Source organism: Triticum urartu, chromosome 7 (assembly GCF_003073215.2).
Source record: "Triticum urartu cultivar G1812 chromosome 7, Tu2.1, whole genome shotgun sequence".
NCBI lineage: Eukaryota > Viridiplantae > Streptophyta > Magnoliopsida > Poales > Poaceae > Triticum > Triticum urartu.
In genome coordinates, this window is record NC_053028.1 from 232,435,762 (window position 1) to 232,457,998 (window position 22,237).

At 47.6% G+C, this 22,237-nt stretch overlaps 1 protein-coding gene across 2 annotated transcripts; it reads left to right on the forward strand.

Annotated features, from left to right (window-relative positions):
* Positions 1-13,665: 13,665 nt before the first annotated feature.
* On the forward strand, positions 13,666-15,421 carry LOC125524427. Of its 2 annotated transcripts, XM_048689482.1 has the most exons (4): positions 13,666-13,774; positions 13,826-14,679; positions 14,775-15,015; positions 15,137-15,421. In XM_048689482.1, exons 1-4 carry the CDS (start codon positions 13,750-13,752, stop codon positions 15,271-15,273), a joined length of 1,257 nt encoding a protein of 418 aa, XP_048545439.1. In that variant the 5' UTR covers positions 13,666-13,749; the 3' UTR covers positions 15,274-15,421. The 2 variants fall into 2 exon arrangements, with proteins under 2 accessions (XP_048545439.1, XP_048545438.1); XM_048689481.1 differs by having other exon boundaries at positions 13,670-14,679.
* The last annotated feature ends 6,816 nt before the right edge of the window (positions 15,422-22,237 follow it).

Sequence of the window (22,237 nt, forward strand, 5' to 3'; positions counted from 1 at the left end):
CTTTTGCAACGGTGCATACTCAGGGAGAACACTTATACTTTGATAATTTAGTGAGGGATCATCTTATAATGCTACCGTCAATCAAAGCAAGATAAGATGCATAAAAGATAAACATCACATGCAATCAATATAAGTGATATGATATGGCCATCATCATTTTGTGCTTGTGATCTCCATCTCCGAAGCACCGGCATGATCACTATCGTCACCGGCACGACACCTTGATCTCCATCGTAGCATCGTTGTCGTCTCGCCAATGTTATGCTTCCACGACTATCGCTACTGCTTAGTGATAAAGTAAAGCATTACAGGGCGATTGCATTGCATACAATAAAGCGACAACCATATGGCTCCTGCCAGTTGCCGATAATTTGGTTACAAAACATGATCATCTCATACAATAAAATTTAGCATCATGTCTTGACCATATCACATCACAACATGCCCTGCAAAAACAAGTTAGACGTCCTCTACTTTGTTGTTGCAAGTTTTACGTGGCTGCTACGGGCTTAGCAAGAACCGTTCTTACCTACGCATCAAAACCACAATGATAGTTTGTCAAGTTGGTGCTGTTTTAACCTTCGCAAGGACTGGGCGTAGCCACACTTGGTTCAACTAAAGTTGGAGAAACTGACACCCGCCAGCCACCTATGTGCAAAGCACGTCGGTAGAACCAGTCTCGCGTAAGCGTACGCGTAATGTCGGTCCGGGCCGCTTCATCCAACAATACCGCCGAACCAAAGTATGACATGCTGGTAAGCAGTATGACTTATATCGCCCACAACTCTCTTGTGTTCAACTCATGCATATAACATCAACGCATAAAACCAGGCTCGGATGCCACTGTTGGGGAACATAGTAATTTCAAAAAAATTCCTACGCACACGCAAGATCATGTGATGCATAGAAACGAGAGGGGAGAGTGTTGTCTACGTACCCTCGTAGACCGAAAGCAGAAGCGTTAGCACAACGCGGTTGATGTAGGCATACGTCTTCACGATCTGACCGATCAAGCACCAAACGTACGACACCTCCGAGTTCAGCACACGTTCAGCCCGATGACGTCCCTCGAACTCCGATCCAGCCCAGTGTTGAGGGAGAGTTTCGTCAGCACGACGGCGTGGTGACGATGTTGATGTTCTACCGACGCAGGGCTTTGCCTAAGCACCGCTACAGTATTATCGAGGTGGACTATAGTGGAGGGGGGCACCGCACACGGCTAAGAGATCAATGATCTAATGTTGTCTCTAGGGTGCCCCCCTGCCCCTGTATATAAAGGAGCAAGGGGGGTGCGGCCGACCAGGGCTAGGCGCGCCAGGAGGAGTCCTACTCCCACCGGGAGTAGGACTCCCCCCTTTCCTATTTGGTTTAGGACTTGGGAGGGGGAAGAAGGAAAGAGGGGGGTCGGCCCCCTTGCCCTAAACCAATTCGGTTTGGGCCTAGGGGGTGCGCCCCATACTCCTCTTGCTGCCCTCCTTTTCCACTAAGGCCCATGTAGGCCCATTAAGCTCCCGGGGGGTTCCGGTAACCTCCCAGTAGTCCGGTAAAATCCCGATTTCACCCGGAACACTTCCGATATCCAAACATAGGCATCCAATATATCAACCATCATGTCTCTACCATTTCGAGACTCCTCGTCATGTCCGTGATCACATTCGGGACTCCAAACAACCTTCGGTACATCAAAACATATAAACTCATAATAAAATTGTCATCATAAAGTTAAGCGTGCGGACCCTACGGGTTCGAGAACTGTGTAGACATGACCGAGACACGTCTCCGGTCAATAACCAATAGTGGAACCTGGATGCTCATATTGGCTCCTACATATTCTACGAAGATCTTTATCGGTCAAACCACATAACAACATACGTTGTTCCCTTTGGCATCGGTATGTTACTTGCCCGAGATTCGATCGTCGGTATCTCAATACCTAGTTCAATCTCGTTACCGACAAGTCTCTTTAGTCGTTCTGTAATACATCATCCCGCAACTAACTCATTAGTTGCAATGCTTGCAAGGCTTTAAGTGATGTGCATTGCCGAGAGGGCCTAGAGATACCTCTCCGACAATCGGAGTGACAAATCCTAATCTCGAAATACGCCAACCCAACAAGTACCTTCGGAGACACCTATAGAGCACCTTTATAATCACCCATTTAAGTTGTGACGTTTGGTAGCACACAAAGTGTTCCTCCAATAAACGGGAGTTGCATAATCTCATAGTCATAGGAGCATGTATAAGTCATGAAGAAAGCAATAGCAACATACTAAATGATCGTGTGCTAAGCTAATGGAATGGGTCATGTCAATCACATCATTCTCCTAATGATGTGATCCCATTAATCAAATGACAACTCATGTCTATGGTTAGGAAACATAACCATCTTTGATCAACGAGCTAGTCAAGTAGAGGCATACTAGTGACACTCTTTTTGTCTATGTATTCACACATGTATTATGTTTCCGGTTAATACAATTCTAGCATGAATAATAAACATTTATCATGATAGAAGGAAATAAATAATAACTTTATTATTGCCTCTAGGGCATATTTCCTTCACGAACACCGGAGGACAGAAGAGGTTCCCCCCACAAGTGCGGACGGTGAACATGATATACGCAACCCATATTCCCAAGAGGGAGCGGAAGCGTGCGCTAAGGGACGTATATGCGTTGGAGCCAGTCGCCCCAAAGTTCAACCCATGGTCCTCTTGTCCGATCACCTTCGATCGTAGGGACCACCCCACTAGTATCCGTCATGGCGGATTCGCCGCACTGGTCCTAGACCCAATCATTGACGGATTTCACGTCACTCGAGTCCTTATGGATGGCGGCAGCGGCCTGAACCTGCTTTATCAGGACACAGTGCGCAAAATGGGTATAGACCCCTCAAGGATCAAACCCACAAAAACAACCTTCAAAGGCGTCCTACCAGGTGTAGAGGCCCATTGCACGGGCTCAGTAACGCTGGAAGTGGTCTTCGGATCCCCGGATAACTTCCGAAGCGAGGAGTTAATCTTCGATATAGTCCCGTTCCGCAGTGGCTATCATGCACTGCTCGGGCGAACCACATTTGCGAGATTCAATGCGGTACCGCATTATGCGTACCTCAAGCTCAAGATGCCAGGAGCTCGGGGGGTCATCACAGTCAATGGAAACACAGAGCGCTCTCTCCGCATGGAGGAGCACACTGCGGCCCTCGCAGCAGAAGCACAAAGCAGCCTCTTAAGGCAATCCACTAGTTCGGTGATTAAAGACCCAGACTCCTTCAAGCGCGCCCAGAGTAATCGGCAGCAAGACCGCCTGGCACGTTCCGAGCTCGCATAGCAATGCGGCCCCCACCCCAGTCCCAGCCAAACGGCAAAATCTGTGCCCCGCGTACATAATTACGCATTGAAAATACCATGGGCACAGGTGGGGAGGGGGGCACGACTACGGCACGCCCCAAGACGCGGCTCAACCGCACTAGGGGCTTCCCGCCTTATTATTTTTTTCTCTCTTTCAGGACTTTAATCTCTGGAAACCCCGTCCGGCAGTACGGTTGCCGGACACACGATGCAACAACCAAGGAGGCAGAAAGCTACGTCGCACCACGGAACTCCCAGGTGGTCTCTGACAACGAGTGAAATACCTGCTTTACATACCATTCCTCAGGTTGCCCTTGGAGGGGACATGTCAAATAGTCCTACTTTTTGCTTATCGCACTACTTGTATCATTCTGCTTTAACGCACCTTTTTGAATAAACAATGCATAGCGCTAGACTATTATCGCATTCTCTATTCTTCTTATATATATATATGTTCATTCATGACATTCAGCACCCGTACACTCTGGTACGGCCAATACGCCAGGGGCTTAAGCATACCCCATAATACGGCATGAGAAGTCCGAACACTTTCGACAGAGCGGCACCCCGAACTTATAGCATTATATGCATCAGCTCCGAATCATGTCTTGGGCCAATACACTACAGGAATCAGGTAATTTGCCGTCTGTGCTTCACAGATGGCAAAGACAGAAAACATGACGGCAAACAGTTTGTCGTCAGCAGCTGACGGCAAAGTGTGTCGGCAAATGGTAAATCGGCAAAGCCATACTTTGCCGTCAGCTTTCTATCAGGCTGACGGCAAAGGCTTTGCCGTCAGTTTTCACACTTCACCGTCAGCCGTTATAGCCTGACGGCAAAGAAAAGCACTTGACTGACACCCTAATGGACGACGTCATATACTTTGTCGTCAACCTCTGGACGGCAAAAAGCTGAGCACTTTGCCGTCAATAGCAGTCAATCTACAGACGGAAAAGATCTGAGCACTTTGCCATCAGCAGACAGATGGCAAAGTACTCATTTGCTGACGGCAAAATTCTGTACAGATTTTTTTTAAAGAAATTTATCTCAACAATTCAATAGACCATATATATCACAAATATAACAACAATGTTCCATAGAAACAAAACAAACCATAACAAATGTCCATATATATATCATAAGGTATCACAAAGTGTTGCATATGAGATCACAAAGTATATTAAACCATCACAAAGTATCACATCTAGCTGGGCATCTTCCAGTCATGTACTACTCTCGGAATTAGCCTCACAACCATCAGCTCTACACACACATGCTAAACTCCAACTATGCTACTCGAAAGGAAACCACACACAACTACTCTCTATGTCAAGGAGATTAAAACACCACATCAGGTTGACTGTAGCTCCGTGCAACCAATCAACGTTGCTACTCCATCCCTTATTCACATGTCCACTGTAATTAACCAAACAAGAAAGAGGTTCAGACTTAGATTCATCATATCAAATAGATTCAGACTCGAGAGCATCATTCATCATACTAAAGGCATTTTTTGTCAGTCAAATAAACTTGTCAAGCATATAACATCATCCTAATAGACAAGAACCTGTTGACACCAAATCTGAACTAGCCTAGTACAGGAATAAATATGACATGTAAAACAGCTCCTCCTAGTACATGAACAGCTCCTAGTACACATCATTTAGCAGGAGCAAACATGACATGCAAAACAGGAGCAAGTATTTACATGCAGAGCAGCAGGAGCAAATTAAATATTTGTTAGAACAAAATCTGAACTAGCCACATACATGTACAACAGCTCATCAGGAAAAAGAGCAACATGAGAGGAACCTAGTGGCCTCATACAATTCAATCAAGAAGTATATCAACCACAAGAATACAAACCAGAGTAGAGCATGCATAAGTTGGGGAAATAAAACATAGTCGAGAGGGAGGGATCGACCTTCCCTGGTGGTTGGTCGTCAGCTCGGCCATGGGGTCGTGTATTGCTCATCGTCCTTGTCTATTTTGTTCATGGATAGCGCCCACCCGCAGCAATTAACCAAAAAGGAAAAAGGTTTAGACTTAGAAATTCATCGTATCAAATAGATTCGGACTCGAGAGCATCATTCATCATACCAAAGCCATTTTTTGTCAAACAAATAAACTTGTCAAGCACTTCACACTCTGAATAAGACACCCCCTTATCATCTAAATCTTGAGAAATCAGAAGCCCAAAGAAAAACTTTCAAAATAGTAAAACAAATAAGAATATTAAGATAACTGGTTATGTAATAACATGCAACACGAATCGTACACAAACTAGTTTAACTGTTGCATGAGATGAAAAGTAGACTAAGATTACATGATCTTGAATCCATGGTTGCTGCATGTTATCAAATAGTATCAACTACAATTTTGTCGCAACAATTCATATTCTAGCTTTTGTATTGGACAAACAGTGAACATATGCAAGAGTCATTTGCTTCATACCCATTACTGCTTGAATCAGTAGTTAATACTATCTTCTATTATTATTTCACTCAAGGAGATAAATAAATAAAGTTTTGGCAGTAGTGCAGAGGCAAAAGGAGAAATAAAGAGGCAAACTGAGAACACATCCAACACAGGAGACCTTAGAAGCAAGAATATTCACCTGGATTCCTATATTGTAGAGCATCCTTACTGTACTGAACTCTGTTATCCATCTTCCTTCTCCAATTTCAAAATCAAGGGTGGTGCTACAAATAAACAGTTCAAGAGAGAAGAGAAAGAAGTTACAAACTCATATACCGGTTTATCAAAAAAGTGCAAAGCAGTGAGGTTTACATGGCCATATAGAAGTAAGATCACAGCAGTATATACCTTCCAACTCTACTAGCAACATGGCCATGGGACTTTGAGGAAAAACTCAAAATAGGATGTATGTCGGGGCAGTGCTTGACCCTATACTTATATAGTAACTTCACCATGGATGCATATCTGTCATGTATGCAAGCAGCAAGTCGGCCAAGAGAAAAAATGTGTTGGCTGTAGGAAAGATAAATCATAACACAAGAAAACCATGGATACATGTATTAACAAATGCCATTAGGAGCGTGACCAGCAGCAAAATAACATCAAAGGAAGAATCTTGAATGATACAAAACAGGAATTGAAATACAGTGCATTTTCCAAAAGGATACTAACCCCAAAGCCCATAATTAATCAGCCCATAAATATATAAAAAAACAGAAGCCTCCTATGTGCATAGATAATAACGACCTAGCATGGCCAATGGCAAGGAATTGCCTCACAGCATATCATGATGAGAACAAGGCATCTGTTTCGATCGCATAGATCCTTCCAAAATCATTAAGTATATCATAAAAGCAGGAATAGCAAACCTGAAAGTCTGTGAGGGATGATGAAGCAACAAAGCAGGAATACCAAACCTGAAAGTCTGTGAGGGATGATGAAGCAACAAACAAAATACTAATTGGCATTGTACATCTATTTTCACTAATGTGATGGCACAACCCAGAGCCTACCCGTGTCTCGGTTTTGATAAAGTGTGTAATCGGAAAACTATTTCAGTTCTGTAGAGCAACCCAAACCATGTACCCCCATCTACTCGTTGTAGAAAGATTATCCGCTCATGAGGACTGGGACAGCAATAATGAAACCAATTGGAGATTATCGATTTCATCTTATACTTCCTGGATCCATGGGAGCATAGACATGTATTTTGTACTATTATTGAGAATACATATTTTAAGAACATCAAACTCATAATATAACACAGGAAATAATTTGAATGCAGAGTACTCCAATATAGAACATATAACCCTTGGATTAACTGCATAGAACGAAGGGAAGGGAAGGGTCATACATGTCCTTGACGAGCTGCTCGATGGCGTGCCTCTCCTCACGAGCACAAGCAGGTCCTGTCCCGGCACGGATCTGGCTGCCGCCAACATGGCCGGATCGCTAGGGTTGGAGGAAGGGAGGGCATGGTGGTGCTTCTGCTGCTGGCCGCACCTACAGAGACGACGAGAGACGGGGGATCAAAGAAAGAGTCGGAGAAGATATGGGGAGTAACACCATACCGCCGTCGTCAAGGTAGCCACCGTCGTCGTCGTCGCCGTCTGTCACCATGGCCCGGCGGCTAGGGTTTCTAGTGCGAAGAGTGAGGGAGGGAGGGCGGATCTGAGCGCGAAGAGTGAGGGAGGGTGGTCGGATCTGAGCGTGCGAGGGAGGGAGCTAGGGTTTCGGGCTGGCGGCGACGGGCGTGGGGGGGAGGCGACCAGGGGAATCGGGCAGAGAGGAGAGAATGAGAGAGAGGGTGAGGGCCGGCTCGGGCAGAGGCTTTGCCTCCTCAGTCGGCTAGGCTGGTGGGCCAGAGCGCCGAGGCCCAGTGGCCCATATGGCCTTTGTCGTCGGCCCCAGTACGCAAAGACGGCAAAGACGGGCTCCCGTTTTCCCACCGTCACCTGCATACATTTTACCGTCTTTGAATCTTTGCCATCAGCTAACATCTGTCTTTGCCGTCAGATGGAAAAAACACAGACGGCAAAGTATGCTTTTGCCGTCAACAAAACAAAAACAGACGACAAAGTATGTCTTTGCCGTCGGTTGTCCTTTGCCGTCAGCCACAGACGGCAAAGTATGTCTTTGCCGTCTGCCACGATGAAAAGCTGACGGCAAAGTGCAGTACTGACGACAAATTAGCTGATTCCTATAGTGATAGTTGGGTTTGCCCGGCTCCCATGTTTTGGTACCTTACGTTCCGCTATATCGGCTAAGGTAGCACTGGGAGAACTACTGCGATTGTGCCCCGGTTCAGCTGGGCTAAGCACCTCAGTAGAGAAAGCTAAAACTGACTGTCATGATAAGGCGAGAGACTGGTCGCTGTTCGAGAGGTTTCGAGTCCCTAAAGACTTATGTCGCTTAGAGCGAGGAGTAGGCTTTGTCCGGCTTAAGCCGTGTATAGCGCCCCGAATTCGGCCTTCCGAATACTAGGGGCTTCGCCAAAATTTAAAATTATAGAATTCTATGGCTAAGTGAGAGTGATAAAGCATTATAGTCCGATTTCCTTGTTCGTTGTGCTAAGCACCTCCCTCGAAGGACCCAAAAATGGGAAAAAGAGTGCTCGGGTTTATCCCGAACACCCCATCACTCGTGGCATGGGGGCAGAAGCCGACGACTAGCCATCTCCCAGATTTGATAAACAGCTGAACAGAAGGTAATATTTTAAATTCAAACAAGCGTTGCATAGCGCACATGAACAAGTTTTCATACTAGAGGATCACACGAACAAGTTCATTCAAATATTACATCTTTCGCACACTCGTCCGCTACAAGACGGGCACCCTTCAGGACACCCTCATAATACATCTCGGGGTGGCGATGCTCCTTGTCCTGCGGCGGCCCCTCCTTCACCAGCTTCTCAGCGTCCATCTTGGCCCAGTGCACCTTCGCACGGGCAAAGGCCCGGCGTGCACCCTCGATGCAAACTGACCGCTTTATGGCCTCCAACTGTGGACAGGCATCCATAAGCCGCCTCACCAGGCCAAAGTAGCTGTTGGGAAGGGAGTCACCAGGCCACATCCGGACTATAAGGCCCCTCATGGCCTGTTCGGCCGCCTTGTGCAGCTCGACCAGTTGCTTCAGCTGGTCGCTCATAGGCATCGGGTGTTCGGTCCCAGTATACTGAGACCAGAACAGCTTCTCTGTCGAGCTTCCCTCCTCGGCTTGGTAAAACTTCGCGGCGTCCGATACGCCGCGGGGCAAATCTGCGAATGCTCCTGGAGAGCTCCGGACTTGGGTAAGTAACAAGTAATTTACTTTCACATGCTTGCTTTGCATATTGAATGCCTTACCCGCCGCTATCTTCCTCATCGCCTCAATTTCCTGGAGGGCCTTTTGGGCTTCAGCCTTGGCATTCTTTGCGCTCTCGAGGGCCGCGGCAAGCTCAGACTCTCGCGTCTTCGAGTCAAGCTCCAACGCCTCGTGCTTCGTCACGAGAGCTTGGAGCTCTTGCTGCACCTCGCCCACCCGTGCCTCTTGCTTTTCCCGCTCAGTGCGCTCCTTGGCCGCTTTGTCTTTGGCCTCGGAGAGCGCTTGCTTTAGGGTCGCCACTTCGGTCGTGGCCCCTGGCACATTCATGGTGATCCTGTCATTTCGCAACCACATTTTCTTTTTATATATAGACAAGGTATTACTTACCTTTGTTCTCCTCGATCTGCCTCTTGGCAAGGTCGAGCTCTTTCTCGGACCCCTCGAGGTCCTGCTTCAGTGCGGCGACCTCCGTAGTCAGTGCAGCAGAGGTCAGCAGCGAAGCCTGCATACGTATACAGACATACTTATATTAGACTCCTGCAGATATTATTTGATCCTCTATTCGGTTTTTCTTTGTGAACGCCAAACAGAGCATCAGGGGCTACTGTCTATGCGGTAATATTTTTCCTATATTTTAAATACTTATCTCAAAGCCTGTTAGAAGGCCGGCACAGGCTTCAGTCAGTCCTCTCTTGGCGGACTGAACCTTCTTGATCACCGCACTCATAATAGTGCAGTGCTCTTCGTCGATGGAAGCGCCGCGAAGCGCTCCCAGCAGGTTGTCCGGTGCCTCTGGATGGATAGAGGTCACCGGCACGGGCGTCTTACCCCTTTTGGAAGGGGGCCGCCTGCCCGAGTCCGGAACCACTGGAGGTTCCGGCGCGGTGTTCGGCTGAGAGCCGAACTTGGAGTCCCCGGGAGCCTTGCTCCCTTTGCTCCTGGAGTCCGGAAGGTCGCTTTGAGGCGCCTCTGGGACTGTCTCCCCCCGTCTCGGTGCCCCTTGAGACAATACCTCGGCATTATCCGTAGGGCAAGGGGAGGAGGCGGTCGGAACTGGATCGCTATCCATATCCGACGAGTCCAAGGAACCGTCCGATGAGGATACGTCGATACGGGCTTGGGGCGGTCTGCATAATCATATTCGGCGTTAGGAGAAGCAGTGCGACAAAGGTATGCTATGAGTTACTCTGGTATTCGAATACTTACGACTTCGCCAGGGGCTTGGCCCTGAGCAGCCACTCGTCTTCGCCTTCGGCGGCGGTGGTGGAGCAGTCCGGAAGGAGAGTCCTTCCTTTCTTGGACCCTTCAGCCTCCTCAATTGGGCGGCCTTCCTTTTCTTGTCTCCCCCGGCCGGAGGGGGAGCATCTTCATCTTCCTCCTCCTCGTTTTCGTGGGAGGAGTGCGTCTCGGAGTTATCGGACGATGAGTCCGATACCACCTGGCGCTGGGAACCCCTTCAGGTTCCCTTGGCCTTCTTCTTGGTCTTATCCGCACCTCATAAGGAGCTGGAGTCCGCATCTCCGTCAGGAGAGCGTCCGCAGTGTCTTCGGGCAGAGGGGCCGGACAGTCAATCTGCTCCGATGCCTCCACCCAGTCTTGTTAAAGGCATGGGAGCTCAGACCCTGCACATGGTTAAGCTATGGGAAATAAATATCCTACCAGATGTACAGAACTTACCGGATTCGCAGGGCGCTTCGCGCTTAGCCTGCGGTCCTCGGTGAGAGAGGGAGGGACCTCGGCGCCCTTGAACAGCACCCTCCAGACGTCTTTGTGCGTCGTGTCGAAGAGCTCGCTTAGAGTCTGGTGCCGGGCCGGGTCGAACTCCCATAAGTTGAAATCCCGTTGTTGACACGGGAGGATCCGGCGAAAGAGCATGACCTGGACTATGTTGACAAGCTTAAGTTTCTTGCTTGTCATGTTCTGGATACACTTCTGGAGTCCGTCCAGCTCCACCGATGAACCCCAGGACAGGCCCTTCTCCTTCCAGGAAGTGAGCCGCATGGGGATTCCGGATCGAAACTCGGGGGCCGCCACCCAGTTGGTGTCGCGCGGCTCGGTGATGTAGAACCACCCCGATTGCCACCCCTTTACGGTCTCCACGAAGGAGCCCTCGAGCCATGCAACGTTGGGCATTTTTCCCACCATGGCTCCGCCGCATTCTGCTTGTTGGCCGCCTACAACCTTCGGTTTGATATTGAAGGTCTTCAACCATAGGCCGAAGTGGGGCCGGATGCGGAGGAAAGCCTCGCACACGACGATGAACGCCAAGATGTTGAGGATGAAATTCGGGGCCAGATCATGAAAGTCCAGCCCGTAGTAGAACATGAGGCCGCGGACGAATGGATGGAGGGGAAACCCCAATCCGCAGACGAAGTGGGGGAGGAAAACCACCCTTTCATGAGGTTCCGGGGTAGGGGCGACCTGCCCCGCGGCTGGAAGCCGGTGCGCGACGTCCGCGGCTAAGTATCCGGCTCCACGTAACTTTTTGATGTGCCCCTCCATGACGGAGGAGGCCATCCACTTGCCTCCCGCTCCGGACATGTTCGGAGAGAGTTGGGGAGGAGGATGCGGACTTGGGCGCTGGAGCTCGAGTGCGCGAGAATGGATGAGCAATGAGGAAGAAGGCGTGGGTAGAAAAATGTGAGATCTTATCCCTTTATAAGGGCGGACTAAACTATGCACCCCCACTAGTCTGGTAAAACTCGCTTATCCCCCAAGCGCCGTAATTGATGGCGCGGTTGGGTTACCCACGTCCGTATTGATGAGAATCTCGTAATAAGGGGAACACGAACTCTGCTTTGACAAGACGTGTCAAGAAACCGCCTCGCGTTATGTGCGGGGCTGGTTAAAGAAAAACGGTTCAAATAATTACCGGGCCGTGGTGTGATGTCATGCTGCCAAAACGTGTCAGCAGATTAGATTTGTGGTAATATTATTCTCTCTACGGTGGTATGTGGAAGTTATTTTGCAGGGTCGGACACTATCCTTGTATTCAAATTCTTCCGTGGTGTATTCGGAGGAGGAACCCGCCTTGCAATGGCAAAGACAACACTACGCGCCAGACTCATCGTCATTGAAGCCTGGTTCAGGGGCTACTGAGGGAGTCCTGGATTAGGGGGTCTCCGGACAGCCGGACTATATACTTTGGCCGGACTGTTGAACTATGAAGATACAAGATTGAAGACTTCGTCCCGTGTTCGGATGGGACTCTACTTGGCGTGGAAGGCAAGCTAGGCAATACGGATATGTATATCTCCTCCTTTGTAACCGACCTTGTGTAACCCTAGCCCCATCCGGTGTCTATATAATCCGGAGGGTTTTAGTCCGTAGGACAACATACAATCATACCATAGGCTAGCTTGTAGGGCTTAGCCTCTCCGATCTCGTGGTAGATCAACTCTTGTACTACCCATATCATCAAAAATAAATCAAGCAGGACGTAGGGTTTTACCTCCATCAAGAGGGCCCGAACCTGGGTAAAACATCGTGTCCCCTGCCTCCTGTTACCATCCGCCTTAGACGCACAGTTCGGGACCCCCTACCCAAGATCCGCCGGTTTTGACACCGACAGTGGTGATGCGAGAGGATAGGAGAGAGGACCGGTGGTGATTTTCTGTGCGAGCGAAGTGACCGGTACTGAATGCGGTGAGAAGGAAGATGAGGGTTCTGAATTCAATGTGAAACGGAACGGCCAGGGCTACGCTGCAAACGACCGACGGCTACCTGAAAAAAAAGAGCGGACCCACCGACCGACTGGCTACGGGACGAACGAGCCAGCCAGCCAGCGCGTCGACCAGCCCGCGTCGCCCGCTTTCGACCGAGCCAAGTCGGCCGCTTCCGAACGGCCATTACCAGCCGCTAGCGGCGCACCGTCTCCGCCGTCGACCCGCACGCGATTGGTCACGTCAAAACGAGATCATTTCTGTGTTCAGTGTTTTTTGCCACTATCAAAATTCCGATGCAGTACAAAGTGTCATGTTTTGTAAAGTGGTGGTTTTCCGAGAGTTATGACACGAAAGTGGTGGTTCTATGTATTTTACTCGATTTATTTTCTACGTACCTGAAGTTCTGAAGATTTTACACTGATTTATTTATGAAGTGTTTTTTTTGTTGTTGTTGCGTAAATCTGTTCAGGGCATTGACTCAGATCACATGGACAGAGCTCCTAGCCACAAATGCTACAGTAGACCAGTCCATGCCCAGGTGCTCCAACACTGTTGTTCGGCCGCCCCGCCACACGTTGACACTTGACACAACATTTGACCAAGAACTACTCCGTTCGTACACAGCCACAGGCAACAATCTGAGGCCGGCCGGTGGTGACCAGCACCTTCCCGTGTGAGTCCCGGTGTCCATGCAGCCCGCGAGCCTTTCCAGCTTCGTCTCTGCACGTAGCTTTTCAATCACACATCTTGCCGCGCGCTCATATGCGTCACGCGCCTTGCCGCCCTTGTGAACCATCGTCACGAGCTCCCCTCCCGCGCCTCTCCTTTGCCCCCGTCCATCTCCGGTCTCGACGGGCGCTGCTATATACTACATGACGCGGGCCAACTGCGGGTCAGCGGAGTTAGTAGCGCCTACGGCGGTGACACGGCGTGGGCCAGCCGGAGCCCGTACACATGGCGTCCGAGGAGGAGCAGAGCTCGCTGGAGGACCCGTCTCCGCCGCGGACCCCGACGTCCTGGCCATCGCAGCCGCTGCTCCTGGACCCGGCCTACGCGCGGAGCAAGTCGGTCATCCACGACGAGCTGCGCAGCTTCCGCGTGTTCCTGCAGTGGTGCGCGCTCGACCACTCCTCCCCCGCCGCGCGCGCCGCCTCGTACACGGCCTTCCTCGCGCTGGCGCTCGCCGTGCCCGCCGCTGTCACGGCCTCCCTCCGCGCCGACACTTCGCTGTCCCCGGCCTCCGCGTCCGCGGTCACCTTCAACCGCGTGGCCACGCTCACGGCGTCGGGGCTCGCCGCCGTCTCGTTCGTCACGCTGGCCGTCTTCTTCCGCCGCTGCGGCGGCCTCCGGCAGCTGCTGTTCCTCGACGGGGGGCTCCGCGACGATACCGCGTTCGTCCGCCGCCGCTACGAGCGGGAGCTGGACCGCGCGTTCCGCCTCCTGGCAGCGCTGCTCGTCCCGGCCCTCTGCGTGGAGGCCGCGCACAAGGCCGTCTTCTTCTTCTCCACCGTGCGCGTGGAGCCGCCGCTCCCGCTCCCGCACGTGCCGTGGCGCGCGGTGGCGCTGGTGGCCACGGTGGCGTCGTGGGTGTACCGCACGGGGGTGTTCCTGCTGGTGTGCGTGCTGTTCCGCCTCACCTGCGAGCTCCAGATCCTGCGCTTCGAGGGGATCTACCACATGTTCGACGCGGAGGCGTGCGCCGCCGCCGACGAGATCTTCCTTGAGCACCGCCGCATCCGGACGCAGCTGCTGGCCACCAGCCACCGGTACAGGGTGTTCATCATCTGCTGCCTCGTCACCATCACCGTCAGCCAGCTCGGCGCCCTGCTCGTCGCCCTCTCCTCCAAGGACGGCAAGAGCTTCGCCAACTCCGGCGACCTACTGGTACGTAGTACGCACCACCGTGTGTCCATCAGCGAGTAGTACTCCTACATGCTTGTTGTATAAGTAATAGTACAAGCATTGCTGCATTGTTGCAGGTTGGTTCGTCGGTGCAGCTGAGTGGGTTCTTCATGTGCCTGTTCGGCGCGGCAAGGATCACGCACCGAGCCCAGAGGATCGTGTCCATCGCCAGCCAGTGGCACATGCGCATGGTGTCCGCCGCTCTGCACCACGGCAAACCGGGCATCAGCACGTCGGCGAGCGACATCGACGCGGTCGCTCTGACGGCGCCGTTGCTCCCCGGAGCAGGATGCGACTACAAAAGCAGACAAGCTCTTGGTAACAAGACTATTTTCTTAGGACGATAATAAAGGAATAATAGAGCAATCGAATTTTTTCTTAATATAACAATTAAGTTTTTTTTTGAACATAACAATTAAGTTTGTTGGTGTGTGCTCAGTGACGTACCTGTGGCACAACAGTGGCGGGATCACCTTGTTCGGCTTCACGCTCGACAGAGGCCTCCTCCACACCATCTTCGCCTTCGAGATGACCCTCGTGCTCTGGATCCTCAGCAAAGCTGTAGTTCTCTCCTAGCTACTAGCACATCGACTAGTGCGTACGAGACCAGTGATTGTTAGTAGTATTTGATAATTAACCACGATGTTGTTGACGAAAGTGTAAGTAAATTCAGCTAGTTATTGCTTCCTGAATGATTATGCATCAGATTCGCCTTTTGAGTTCATTCCATGCCTTTTTTTTCTAATACGCAAAGTCTGCGTATCTTTTCATTGATGGAAGGGAGAGAATATGAGTAAAAAAGTGATACAACACACGACACAAATGAAAGGTGGCATGAACATGATGCTTAGAGCAGAGGGTCAAGGGATACTCAGCCCCAAACAACGAATACAACACACTTAAACTCACGATTGTCTGAAATTTCTAGCACTTTAGCTATATGTAAGTCGTGTTAACATCGATTTTGGGTAAGTCGATTTTTCGGCCATTGATTTCTGCATTAAAATTCATGCTTTTTCCCACGGTAATGAATTGTTACGGGCTGGTTCTTTTGATTGACAACCAATTTGGGCCAGACAATTCCTTAATGGGCTAGCTGAAGCCCATTACCTGTGCGGCCAGGCAAACCCCTATCTCCTTTTGATTTTGTTTTCCTTTTTTTATGTGTTTTGCTCTTGATCTTTTCTTTATTAGTCTTTTTTGGGTATATTTGGGATGTTGCGTGAGTGTAAATATAAAATATATACAAAAAGTACATTATTATATGATTATTTTTGCATAATACAAATTAATGGAATTTCAGTGCAGGGTTGTGTGCACATTTTTTCTTCTTATTTTAAAAGGTAATACCAATGCCACTAATTCATGTTGTTGCATATTAAACTTCATTAATTTTATTTTTTTAGTTATTTTTATAATTTCTTACTTCTCTAATTTGGTGATTGTTTGTTTTATATTTGTTTTCATTTTCTTTCTTCTTAAAGATAATACCAATGCTACTAATTCATTCTTTCTTTTAGGAAACTTCACTATTTTCATTTTATATTAGTTTTTGTTTCATTTTCTTTCTTTTTAAAAGGTAACACCAAAGCTACCAATTCATTCTTTCTTAGAAAATTTCATAGTTTTGATTTAGTTTTAGTTTTCTTATTTTATTTCTTCTTCTTTAATGGTAATGCCAACGTCACTAATTTATTCCTTCTTAGGAAACTGAGGCAAATTCCACTACTATATTGTTTATTCTTGTGTATTATAAAAAAGCACAATTTCTGTGCAAATTGTGTGCAATTATTGTCATTTTTATTACTTTTCATTCGCTTTCTTCTTAAAGGGTAATATCAATGCCACTAATTCATTCTTTATTAAAAAATCATTATTTTGATTTTAATTTTGTTTTTTATTTCATTTCCTTCTTCTTTAATGGTAATACCAATGTAACGAATTTATTCCTTCTTAGAAAACTTTTTTTTTGTGCAAATTTCACTATTATATGATTATTTCTGTATTCTATAGAAATTTATGTGTAAATCATGTGTAAAATTTGTCATTATTTGTTTTATTGCTTTTCATTTGTTTCTTAAAGGATAATACAATGCCACTAATTGTGCTCCATTGATATGAAGGAACGTTAGTTCATAGACATACATACACCATGTACATGCCAGGTATGTGAACGAATTCATTGTCTTTTTTTTTCGAAACGGGTGAACGAATTCATTGTCATGTGCGCAGTCGGTGAGCTGCACCTACATGTACATGTCATGCCTTCATTTGTTTTCTCAGCATCCAGCTGAGCTAACTCTGTTGGACACGACAGAAATAAAAAGACCGAACCAAATCGAATTAAGGCAACTGCCTTTTAGCCGGTCCCTTTTACTCCCGTCCCGCTTGTTAGACTTGGTTTATGCTTTCAGTGTCGTACTGAAAGCAACTCAGGCATAATTGTCATAATGGATAGGGAGGTGATCGCCAGAAAATATGAAGACTGACTTGGTTGCATGTAAAATCATATTCACTATATTTCAACCTTTAAATATGTTGGAACCAGTCCACACTTGCACGTTGCCGCCCAACGTCTCCCACTAACCACGACTGGATAAGCTCATCTCCTAGAGTTTACAAGTCAGTTGGTGAGAGACTTGTATGGGCTGCTCCCTGTATATGAGAGATCGGAAAGATCTATGGTGAAAACGAAAAGGAGGATTGTGGGAAACACGATCAATCTGATACCATGTAGAGACGAGAACAAACGCGATGGTCGAACTCATGGTTCTATTCAACCGTGATGCTGACTTGGCGGGCTGCCTCGATACACAACGGTCTGCATCAGGCTACTACATCTTCCTCGGCTTCACACTTGTGTCCTGGTGTAGGATTGAAACTAGGTCTAGAGGGGGTGGTGATTAGACTACTTGACCAACTAAAAATCTAACATTTTCCCAATTTTAAGTGTTGGCAGATTTTAGCAACTATCACAAGTCAAGCAATCAACCTACACATGCAATTCTAAGAATGTACCAGTGAAAAGTAAAAAATTGCATATGAAGATAAAGGGAAGGTTTGGAGAAGGCAAACACAATGTAGACACGAAGATTTTTGGCGTGGTTCCGATAGGTGGTGCTATCGTACATCCACGTTGATGGAGACTTCAACCCACGAAGGGTAACGGTTGCGCGAGTCCACGGAGGGCTCCACCCACGAAGGGTCCATGAAGAAGCAACCTTGTCTATCCCAGCATGGTCATCGCCCCACGAAGGACTTGCCTCACTCGGGTAGATCTTCACGAAGTAGGCGATCTCCTTGCCCTTACAAAGTCCTTGGTTCAACTCCACAATCTTGTCGGAGGCTCCCAAGTGACACCTAACCAATCTAGGAGACACCACTCTCCAAAAGGTAATAGATGGTGTGATGATGCTCATCTATTTCAAATGATAGTCTCCCCAACACTCAACTATCTCTCATAGATTTGGCTATGGTGAAAAGATGATTTGAGTGAAAAGCAACTTGGGGAAGGCTAGAGATCAAGATTCTTGTGGTTGGATTTGGAATGTCTTGGTCTCAACACATGAGTAGGTGGTTCTCTCTCAGAAAATGAGTAGTGGAAGTGTAGGCACGTTCTAACGGCTCTCTCTCAAATGGAGAAGGGGGTGGAGGGGTATATATAGCCTCCACACAAAATCCAACCGTTACAGACATTTGACCCAACTCGGTCAGACCGATTAAGTTCAAAATGTGAACGTTACGAATCTTGATGGGACCAACATGATCAACTCGGTGGGACCGATGTGCTAGGGTTAGGGCAAAACCTCATCTCGGTGAGACCGATTGCATAAACTCGGTGAGAGCGATTTCAGCAATGAGCAAACAGAGAGTTGGTTAAGGAAACTCGGTGGGACCGATTACACATTTTGATGAGACCTACATAATTACAATAGGCCACAGAGAGTTTGCAAGGTCATCTCGATGAGGCCGAGATCCTGATCGGTGAGACCGAATTGTCTAGGATTTCTGGCAGTGGCTAGGTCAAATGAACTTGGTGGCGCCGGATAGATCAAAACGGTGGGGCTGAGTTTGACTTTTAGGTTTTGGACATATGTGGAAATGAGAAAGTGGCTGAGGATTTTGGAGCTAACTCACTAAGCACTTTGAGCAAGTAGACCATTAAGCAACACCTCATCCCCTTTTAATAGTATTGGCTTTTCTATGGACTCAATGTGATCCCGGATCACTAAAATAAAAATGAAGAGTCTTGGGTCTTTGCCAATCTTTGTCCTTAGCATTTGAAGGGGTCCACATCTCTAGTCCATGCCATGCCAATCATTAAACTTTCTTAAATGTTTAACTTGAATGGATATTAGTTTAATGAGCTATATGTTGTTATGAGTTACCAAAACCACTCGGGGATTAGTTGCACTTTCAATCTCCCCCTTTTTGGTAATTGATGACAAAATATAGATCAAAGCTTTGACAAATGATAATATGAATGAAATACATCGTCTCTTTGAGAAGTATGTGATAAGCAAGAGCTTCCCCTGAATTTGTGCATTATTTAAAATTTGCTTTTGAATGCAAATGCACAATTGATTAGGATCATGGTCACTCTTCCATGTCACATACATCTTTGAAGAGCGCTCAAAATGATAAGAGTTGAATAACATACACTCATCACCAAGGGAACACATGATTGATCATACACAAATATCATAGATATCATCATGCAAGCACAAATATTGTAGCATAGGAATCAAACGAGCAAACGATCAAAGCAAATGGTCAAAGTAGAAAGAGAGGCAATAAAAAGCAAAAAACGCACTCTCTCTCTCTCTCTCTCTCAAAGCCTAATGATCTATACACTTTCTCCCCTTTGGCAACAAGTTACCAAAAATCTTGAAAATGCATAGTGCTATGAGGCACTCTAGGCATGATCTCCGGGAGCTCCTGAAGTGGTCTTTTGGCTGGTTGCTCTAGTGTGCGTAGAAGGCGTGGAGAGGTCAGCATCTGCCAACACTTCTAAAGATGTCTGAGGAGCTGGAGGAGTTGAAACTGGAGGAATGACTGAGGCAGTTGCTGCAGGTGCTGAAATGGTAGTCCTGGTGTCATTGACGACTGGCACAGCTCCAGACCTTTGTGCCCTTGGCACTCTCTAAAAAGTGTTTGTGGTAGGTATATCACTCATGTCCTCAACTTCTTCCTGAAGCTTCTCCACAGTAGTCTGGATCTCTGTGACCTTCACATCTAGATCATGGAATTTGGTATCAATGATCCTCTCAATACTTTCTTGATTCTGAGTCAGGGTGGCCAAGCCTTTCTCAATCCTCACAGTAGCCTCAAGTAGATAGCTGAGTTGATCTTTCTTGGTCTTGAGCATCACTTGTGAAGCATCTGGTACACTAGCTGCCTTTGCTGCTTTTCCAGCCTTAGCTCTCTCTCTCTCTCTCTTCTCCTGGGCTTCTGCACTAGTTGGATGAGATTCATCCATGACAATCTCGTTGTCTTCAAATTCTAGCCTCAGGGGAAGATGCTCTTTATCAAGAAGATATGTCCCTGTCCCCATCTTGGAGTTGATCAACATCTGTATGTAAGGGGCATATCCACATGATCTCTTCTGATCAGCTGCAGTTCTCTTCACTGTTTCAACAATCAAACTCATCACTTTGAAATTTTGTGGCACATCAAACATATGGAGAAAGTTGATGGAGTGACCACGGATCATCCTGTGATATCCTGACTTGGGCAACAGAGTGTGCCTCAAGATGGTGTTGATGGTGGTCAATCCTGATAGCAGATAATATATGGACCCAAGCTTGTGAGTCTCCAAGGCATCATCTGGGATAGTCCTGTACATGTTTGCCATGGAGTTGTGATCCTTCCTTGGCTTGGCACATACACCCGTGTCATTTTCATCTTCCTTGGGGGCATTGATCAACTTGGCCCATTCAGAAATTGTAGACTGATATCTGGTTCCTTATGTCATCCAGACAATCTTGCCATCTAGATAGAAATGAGTAGTGGAGTAGAATTGCATAATCATTTCATCATTCCATTTTGTCAACTTTTGACCAACAAATTTGTCGACTTCATTCATCCCGAAGCTCTCATGCACACCTGGGAAGTAGTCCTCATTGTCATTGATGTATTTCCAGTCAACCCATCCCATATCACTAACAATAGGCTTCTTGTCTAGCAAGACAGTCTCATAGAAGTCCTGCTATTCCTTAGTATGGAAATGATAATCTACATCAGTCCTTCTCCTGGTGGCATAGGGATCAGGCTGTCTCCACAATCTCAGACCTGCATCCTTTCTTTCCTTCATGTTCTCAGCAACAGGATATCATCACTATGATCAGGAACATCTGGCATCAACTTTCTGAGCGCTTACTGCTCCTCATCCTCTTGAGCTTCAGGCACTGGGGCCTTGTTCTTCTCGGCAGGAGGGATGTTTCTGGTGGATCTCTTGGGTGCAGAAGGTTTTGGAGCTTGAGCTTGAGTTGGAGGCTTGGGGGTTGTCTTGGGCTTAGATGGAGCATCTCCAGACTTTATGACACCCCCATGAGCTTCTGAGTCTTTGGAGGTGGTGTAGCTGGCTCTTCCTCCTCCTCATCTTCATCCAAATCTCTCATCATGGAAGGTTTGCCAATTACTCTGGCCATAGTCTTCTTGACTCTCTCCTTCCCCTTCTTTCCTTCAGCAGCCTCTTCCTCTCTTGGTTCAAGAGTGAACTCCATAGTTTCTTGAGTGGGGGCTCTGGCTTTTGACATGGGCTTCCTCTTAGCATGAGCTTTCTTATGCATTCCAGTCTTTGTGGCAGCAACAACATACTCCTTCTTGAGCACTTTCTTCTTTGAGGTGACCTCCTCCACAACTACATCCTCATCCTCAGATTCTGAGGTTCTCTTCTTCCTTTGCCTAGTAGGAGCCTTAGACAAGTTGCTTGGAGTACTTCTGCTACCATCATCATAACTGCTGTTGGAGGGACTAGTGCCCTCACTGAGATTCACGTGCTCTTCAGACCTGTTCTGATTGTCACTGCCCTCTGACATCTCTGAAACTGACTGATGTCTACTACACAACCTTCTTCTTGTAGACGTTGTTGAGCCTCCAAGTGCATAGGTTTGTAGGACAGTAGCAAATTTCCCTCAAGTGGATGACCTAAGGTTTATCAATCCGTAGGAGGCGTAGGATGAAGATGGTCTCTCTCAAGCAACCCTGCAACCAAATAACAAAGAGTCTCTTGTGTCCCCAACACACCCAATACAACGGTAAATTGTATAGGTGCACTAGTTCGGCGAAGAGATGGTGAAACAAGTGGTATATGGATAGTAGATAAAGGTATTTGTAATCTCAAAATATAAAACAGCAAGGTAACTAATGGTAAAAGTGAGCGTAAACGGTATTGCAATGCTAGGAAACAAGGCCTAGGGTTCATACTTTCGCTAGTGCAAGTTCCCTCAACAATACTAACATAATTGGATCACATAACTATCCCTCAACATGCAACAAAGAGTCACTCCAAAGTCACTAATAGCGGAGAACGAACGAA

What these genes read in the sequence shown, in the direction of transcription:
- LOC125524427 (XM_048689481.1), top strand. Translation starts at nt 13,750, where the DNA reads ATGGCGTCCGAGGAGGAGCAGAGCTCGCTGGAGGACCCGTCTCCGCCG. An exon ending in CCAACTCCGGCGACCTACTG is followed by an intron (nt 14,680 to 14,774) that starts GTACGTAGTACG and finishes GCATTGTTGCAG; the next exon opens with GTTGGTTCGTCGGTGCAGCT. An exon ending in CAAAAGCAGACAAGCTCTTG is followed by an intron (nt 15,016 to 15,136) that starts GTAACAAGACTA and finishes GTGTGTGCTCAG; the next exon opens with TGACGTACCTGTGGCACAAC.